Source organism: Ctenocephalides felis, unplaced genomic scaffold (assembly GCF_003426905.1).
Source record: "Ctenocephalides felis isolate EL2017-DRISC unplaced genomic scaffold, ASM342690v1 CF-g0.4_SCAFFOLD_03571, whole genome shotgun sequence".
Classification (NCBI taxonomy): domain Eukaryota; kingdom Metazoa; phylum Arthropoda; class Insecta; order Siphonaptera; family Pulicidae; genus Ctenocephalides; species Ctenocephalides felis.
In genome coordinates this window covers 52,416,771-52,424,631 of record NW_020539725.1, presented here as the reverse complement: position 1 = coordinate 52,424,631, position 7,861 = coordinate 52,416,771, and the positions used below count along the sequence as shown (strand labels likewise).

The 7,861-nt window shown below is 29.2% G+C and overlaps 1 protein-coding gene across 1 annotated transcript; it reads left to right on the top strand.

The window, feature by feature from the left end:
- Positions 1 to 2,044: 2,044 nt before the first annotated feature.
- Positions 2,045 to 7,652, top strand: LOC113386233 (hamartin-like). The gene is made up of 21 exons (XM_026624025.1): positions 2,045 to 2,271; positions 2,340 to 2,457; positions 2,536 to 2,671; positions 3,071 to 3,183; positions 3,254 to 3,320; positions 3,447 to 3,566; positions 3,635 to 3,708; positions 3,854 to 3,987; positions 4,051 to 4,112; positions 4,298 to 4,396; positions 4,468 to 4,602; positions 4,672 to 4,817; positions 4,953 to 5,031; positions 5,098 to 5,147; positions 5,363 to 5,438; positions 5,515 to 5,598; positions 5,670 to 5,761; positions 5,834 to 5,934; positions 6,950 to 6,994; positions 7,045 to 7,097; positions 7,170 to 7,652. The coding sequence occupies exons 1-21, from the start codon at positions 2,178 to 2,180 to the stop codon at positions 7,650 to 7,652; spliced, it is 2,361 nt and encodes a 786-aa protein (XP_026479810.1). The 5' UTR covers positions 2,045 to 2,177.
- The last annotated feature ends 209 nt before the right edge of the window (positions 7,653 to 7,861 follow it).

The following is a 7,861-nucleotide window of genomic DNA, read 5'->3' as shown; positions in this document are numbered from 1 at the left end:
GTGTTTTCCGCAAATATGTATACAAAATAAATTTGAATAAATTATATTGAATTAACTATCGAAATTTTAAAATAAATATATGAATTAAACTATTCTTTTCGTATAAGACTTTGATCCAGCAGTGTTAAAATAAAAATGAGAGTGTCATCAGGTTAACGCAAGATCACTGTCACTGATGTTTTCTCAACTAGTGGTGGGAATAGAATGAATTTATACATTCGAATTTGTCGAGTTAATGCCGTGGTTTCCAACCTGTGAATAAATAAATATTTTTTATGTTTATTTGGGAAGCGCGTTCCAAGAAGGTTGGAATCCACTGACTTAATGCATCACATTTTTTTATTGTTACTTTAATAACAATTAAAAGGATATTTTTTATCTCATAATTTTTGTTATTACATATAAATGATTATGTTAAATCTACATGTTCAAACAACCGATTAATCTTTTATAGTCTATTAACAGGACAGAACTTACTTGTTCAATCTGTTTGTTAAATTTATCCAATGTGACTTTATAGAAGATTTGTATTAGAAGACGTAAACTCCTAGTGTATTTATTTATTTCTTTATAGAGTCAACCGTGAACAATTAGTTCTAGGTTTGATCTAAACGTCGTCACTGCTCGCTATCAAACAGTATGAAATTATATTTTTACTTCAAGTTATAGATCTTGAGCCCAGATATATGTCCCATCTTATATATGTGACTTAATAGGGAATTTGGATTAGAAGACAGAAACTCTCGATGTATCATAATATACGTTAATTTATTTGTTTTTAGACTCAGCTGTGACCAACTACTTCTAGTTTTGATCCAAACCTCGTCCAAACTTGATATCAAGCAGTATGAAATTAAATTTTCACTTGATGTTATAGATTTTGAGTTCAAATATGTGTCCCATCCAATGTGACTTAATAGGGGATTTTGATCAGAAGGCAAAAACACTCGATGTATCATAATATACGTTTATTTATTTGTTTATAAAGCCAGCTGTGACCAACTGGTCTGCAATTCGATCCAAACCTCGTCTAAACTCGATATCAAGCAGCATGATATTAAATTTCTACTCGAGGTAATAGATCTCAAGTCCAAGTATGTAAGCAGATTATGTATTATACATAGTTCATAGAATAAACACAAGTGTGTAGAATTTTTGTTCACATTTTAGACAAAAACCTCGAACAGTTTTTTAAAATTCAAAATCTGTTCAAAAGCTATCAGATGAAAATGAGCTCAAAAAGCTCAGATTGAACTCAAATGCTATCAGAGGCTGATTTTTTTTTTATTATAAATAAGATTGATAAAAACGAGTGAAACTTTGCATGAGGGTATGGTTTATTGCCTTATGTGATAATCTAAAATATTATGAGCCTTTGACAAATGGTTCAATTATAAAAATTCACCAAAAGGGCCGTCTAATAAGCATGCAATGTTTAAAAGAGGGGTAGGCAAGGGGTCTAACCAAAAATCTGTAAACAGCACGAGAAATAGGATGGGTCTAGTAAAATATTACGTTTATGTAAAATATTACGTGTTCCTAAATTTTAAAAAACAATCCAAAATTTTCCAAAAAAAAATCTAAAAATTTTACTTTTTTTTCTTAGGTACCAAAAATACACGTGATTTTGAGTGAGGGAGGTGGTTAAATCTAAATATCACCAAGAAGAGGTGTCCGAAAATTTTTAAAAAGCGATTATGTGATTAATGGAGATCCCAAAGTTTGGAATAATGGACCATGTCAAATGTTCAAAATTTATCATTATAATTTTGAAAGTGCCTTTATCTCTCTCTTAGTATTTATTATCTCGATTATTAACATATTCGGAATGGTTATGCCACTTCCTAGAAGACAAAATGCCACTTACGCCTTTTTAATATTATTTATTATTAAAATTTTTTGAATTTCCCGCATTTTCTGCAAATACACATATTTTCTGTTGTTCTATTTACCATAGTATAGTTTCCACTCCCATTTAACTTGTATCTGTTCCCTACGACCGTTCTGCAATTTGACAGCTTTGGCCATATGTGTTTCTGGATTAGCAAAAGTCATATTAGGTGTATTAACCTTAAATGTGATATTTTTATTATAATTTCTTAGATTTTACAACAATGTAGTGGCTATAACAAAGGAAACAAAAGTTTCTATTAATTTGTTACACAAAACATCTCGTTATGGAGATGGAAGAATTATTTAATTCCTTAGAATCAGATAATCTCCAAGTGGTAGAAGATGTCAAGAAGCAGTTTGCAGATTATTTTAATAAAAGTATGTTCATTTATTATTAGTAACAAATATTGTACAATGTGCATATTTTATTCATATATCTTTTACAGCAAAAGAATCATGGCTAGTTACATTTTTGATAGATTATTATTTGCAAACAAATTCTGTAAGAGTTGTAGATGTTTTGTTAAAAGTACAGTCTCCTCATGATAGATTTATTTTCGATCGGTGAGTGTGTAATTTTTTAATATTAAAAAGCCTAACGTATATTTTGAACTGGTTTATAATATTTGAATTGGTTTGCAGAATTTTAGATTTGATTAAAAGTTCTAATAAACAGAAAGGATTAGATATCTTAGGAATTATTGTTCGACGTCAACCAACATGGCTCTATCATATTATGCAACATAATTTGTTCAAAGAAACTCTGAAATTACTTAAGGTAAATTATTTTAATAATGTATCTAGCTAATATAACATAATTCTTAAAACACTAAATATTATCTGTTTTAAAATGAGATTTAAAGCCATACTAACTTCAATATTTTTATATTATGCGTAACACATTCTTATTTAGAATTATGTTCATTTAGCTAATGTATATGCACTTTGCTGTTTTTCTCAGAATTTGGATATTCAATTTTTATGATAATACGACTTCTATTTGCTATTCATCAATTTCATTTCCTGGCTCAAATTATATTGTATACCATTTTAAAACTTTTATAATAACTACTGTTTGAAATTATTCTTATTATTGATCGAGTTGCTTAGCTTTTTTTATCATTGTATCATTTTACAATCAGATTATGTATATTTAAAACTACTCTGAAATTTTAAGGTGGAGACCGATATTGTGCCATTTATGAGTGCTCTTCTGTGCATAATAGCTTTATTACCCATGGTTCCTTCTTTGATATCACCTTTTCTTATGGATATATTTGAAGTATTCAGGTAAAATCTAATTTCATGTTTGCTGAAATCATTAACATAAGATTTTGGCTGAGTTTTGTTATTTTTGCAGTCGTTTGGCAGCATGGAAGGGAAATAATACAACTAAATTGCCTGAAGATCAGCTTATACATTTGCAGGTAAAAATATTCATTTTCTACATTTAGTAATAACTTTGATTCTTTTAACTTTTTATATAAGTTCTATTGTGTATTTATGAAAACAAGAATAAATTATATAATCTCTATTATTTATAATTTTATTAGGTTGGTTTGTATGCTCTTTTTCATCGACTTTATGGAATGTTTCCATGCAATTTTGTTTCATATTTGAAAAACAAGTATAGCAGTCGGGATCAAAGTGTAATTTTTGGCCATACTATTAAGGTAATCAATTATTAATAGATATAAATACATTTATATACAAATATTTCATGTATAAATAATATTTTCAGCCATTATTAGAGACTGTAAAAATGCACCCTTTGCTTATTACCACCAGCAAGGAAAGAGAAACTGATAATTCACGGTTAGATATTCATGATTTAAGTTTTAATCCCAAAATTGTAATAACAATTTATGAAATATTTCATTTCAAGTTGTATAACTTAAAATATGATATATTAAAAAATATTGTCCTATATAAATCCTATTATTTTGAATATGGTTTTTAGATGGAAAAATATGGAAGTTCATGATGTAGTAGTTGAATGTTCTCGAGTAATGTTAGAAAATATTGAAAGACCTGATAACCAAGAATATATTGGATCTAATTCAAAACATATTGATTGTTCTTCAATAAATTTTGGTAAAAGAATTATATTCTAACAGATTTGCAAGTGTTATTGTTATACTGTTGATTTTATTTTAGAAAACTCGAATTTATCAAGAAGCCATATCATCACTAGTCAAGATTTCCATGCTTCAAAGATGGTCAGTAACAAACAGTCATAATTATATTCTTTATAAAACCCAGTATTACATTTAATATTTATTATTTTTTATTTGCATCCAGATTTTGTATATAAATTCTTTTGGGACACAATCTTGATGCTTAATTAATTTTATTGATGTTCCATTAATTTCCATTATATAATTTTATGACATTTAATACATAGGTTGATCGCATATCTGAAAACAAAGAATTTTGGAGTCCAAGTTTCACATGCCCTCCTACAACGCCACCTCAGACACCCACTCCTGTTCCCAATACACACGTAAGTTTGGTGAATCCAATTATCTCAAACATCCTAAATATTCAGAAAAATACATAGTATTTTTATTATAGAGTTATACACCAAATATAACACCTTCATTGATGGCATCAAACATCAACACAAATCTCTTAAAAAATGATGGGCAAGAAGGAGCATCTCCACCAGAGGCTGCAATAGAAGCTACTCCTGAAAGCACACCACTAAGGGTTAGCTAAAGTTATGATAAACATAAATGATTTACTGAAACTATATTAAATTTATTTAACTTTGTATAGGATATGCGCATTAGGCCAATACCTCCAAGTTCTACAGTTGCAAGAGCTTTAAACACTAAGTTACTTACATCAAGTGTTAGTGCTAACCAATCTTTAAATTCATCTCAACCATCCAGTCCAATGAGAAAGGATCCTTCATTGTTCAGGTATTAAAATATAAAATGCCCATGTAATGGATAATATATATTTACAGACCATTTTGTGCTCATGCATATTTTAGAATGCATTACACATATATAATTAATCACTATTTGTGTTTAGACATGTAATTATATTTTTAGGTATCCTGATCCTACAGATATAGAAACTTCATCAACATCTTTCCAAAAGTTAACTCGTGTCATATCAGATAGATCTCAAGTAAGTGTTTATATTTTGTAGAATATAATATTCTATTCTACAAAATAATTTATTTTTCTTTTTCAGTCACAGTTAGAAAATAATGCTAGTTTATTCAGATATACAAATCCTACTAGGTAAATATTGCTTTGATTTTTTAAAATTAAGTGTGAATTATAATTAACAGAATTTATTCTCCAAATTAGATTTATTAGCATTTTTACTTGGTTTTGGAATCTTCATAATTGAAATTCTATTGTAATTCTCTTTTAACACAAAAATAATTAACAGTCATTTTTTTCTTATAAGTTTTTAATAATATCTCATTTGTATTTTCAAATCTCTAATTTAGTCCTATGCGAGTTTCATCACATTCAGATGCCTTTCACAATAACATCACAACTTCTGATGCTGCCCAAAATACTTCGGTAAATATTAAATCAAATTCTATTATTGATAAATTGCATTTTTGTTTTATTGTTTACTGAAATAATTATTTTTTAGGAGTTCTCAGTAGACAATTTAGATTTCTCTAATATGTCAGAAAAAGATACTATTAATAATTCTGGGGAAAATGATCTGACTGAGGTAAATCATAAAATTTCAAAATTATTTATAAAATAAACATAGATTTAAGAACTTTGTTGTTTATTTCTTAGGAGAACGTAAATCAAGAAGATCAGTTTGTTGACTGTATACCTGCTTCTTGTACGACTTGCACTTCTGGAGGATTGCATGTTCCAAATTCACGGTATATTAATTATTCTGGTTTTCATTCCCTGAATTTGTTATATATCTTTCATAATATTACTAAACATTTTAGATCTATGAAGAATTTTGCTGAACATATCAAGAGATTACGATTTTATAGTCAATGTAATAATGATAATATCTCAGGAGGTTATTATAAAGGTTTTAGTGCAGGTATAATATTTCATTGATATTAATATGAAGTCTACAAATCCATTAAATTTAATTATTTGCTTTTAGTTTTTGTGTAATTTTTGTGGATTTTTAACTTCTGTAGGGCTAGTTATAGTAATCGCAAAAAAATCGAAAATGAAAATTTTTATATATCTTTACGTTTTAAAGGTTTCTGAACATTTTGGCATACCTTAGAAAAAATGGATGTGTGTGTGTGTGTGCGTGCGTGTGTGTGTGTATGTATGTGCGGATACAAATTTTTCGTCGACGATTTCGGGAACACGGGTCAATCGATTTGAATAATTCAAAAAACATTCGATTCGTATTGATAAGGAGACGTGCTGATTAGTTTTTGGCGAAGGCAGATCTAGCCGTTCCGAAGATATGGGGCAAAAAGTGCCGAAAACGGTAACTCAGTTTTTAAGAGAACGGAGCGTCCGATTTGAATAATTCAAAAAACATTTCACTTGTATTGACAAGATGAAGAATCGATCAAATTTTCATGAACGTAGGTCTAGCGGTTTCGGAGATATGGAGGAAAAAGTGAAAAAATGAGCCATTTGGCGGTCAAAAATGATCATTAGACATATGCACATCAAATTATCAGATATTTTATAGAGATTTTAACAATAAGTATAAATTTTGTTAACATTCCTATGGGTTCCGTACCAATGCTTATGCGTTAGACAGCGACGCGGCGCTTACGCGCTTTATATTTTGTCTCTATGCAGTTAAAGCAGTACGATTGTAAAAAAAATTTTTTTAAAAAAAAAGTAATTTTTTGTCCAATTTATAGTTTCTCAAAAATCTTATTTTTTCAAAGTAAATTTTTTTCAAAAATGTTGATCGTTTTTAAAAAAATAATAATTTTTTGTTACGGGATGTTCCAGCAATTTGCCTTAAGGCACGATGCCTTAATTGCCTCAAGACAGAATTCCACTTACAGCTAGTTTAAATATATAATACTTAATCCATGTATAATTATTTGGAGATCACATCATATAATATTTTTTAGGCTCCAGTCCTGCTGATTCATCTGTTATTTTACCAAAAAGCAAACGTTTGCGAAGAACTGCATCTTGTCCAAATTTTGTGCGTAAAACTGCACTCATTTAGATATTGTCAAAGTTCCTAAGATAGAAGAAGTAGTTGATGCACCGGAGGTTATTAAATTGACAATTATTTAAAAATAATACAGTTTCTAAATTTGTCTATAATTTGTTTCCTGCTTTCAGGAGAAAGAAGTGAAAAAGGAAGAATCACAAAAACCAATAGTTGCTCGTTCGGTCCAAAATAATTCTACACAAACAGTATCATTCTGGCCACAGCCATTTGAGCTTCTCTACATTGGATTATTCCCCTTTGGTGATAATTGTTCAAGCAAACGGAATAGTGCTAAAGATACCATAAAACAATCACCTACTGATCTGCTGGACCAATACATACAATGCTGTATTAATAGACAAAAATCGCACGGATCTGATGATAGGTATAATGAAAATGCTGAGATCAGGTCTTTACGGGAACAATTACAATTGTTGCACATAGAACTGCAATTTGAGAGGCATCGCAGAGAATTACATGCAGATCGTAACAGACGTCTGCTAGGAAAATGTCGCGATAACCGGGCATTAGAAGAATCAAATGCCGCACTCAAGGAACGGTTGCAGCTGTTTGAAAATGATATTCAAAAGTTAAACCAAGAACTTGGTATGTAATATTACTTAATATTTCTAGAAGTACCATCTTGCCTTGAGGAGTTAGGGGTACTTGGAGGTACGAAAAAATGAGAATTTTCAGTATTGTTTTTTTGTTATTAAACGATGTTTGTTTACAAAAATATTAATACGGCATCATTATACAATGTTTTGACTTGAAGTAACAAAAATTTCAAGAAAAAAAATTAATATTTCCAAAGTTATAGCTG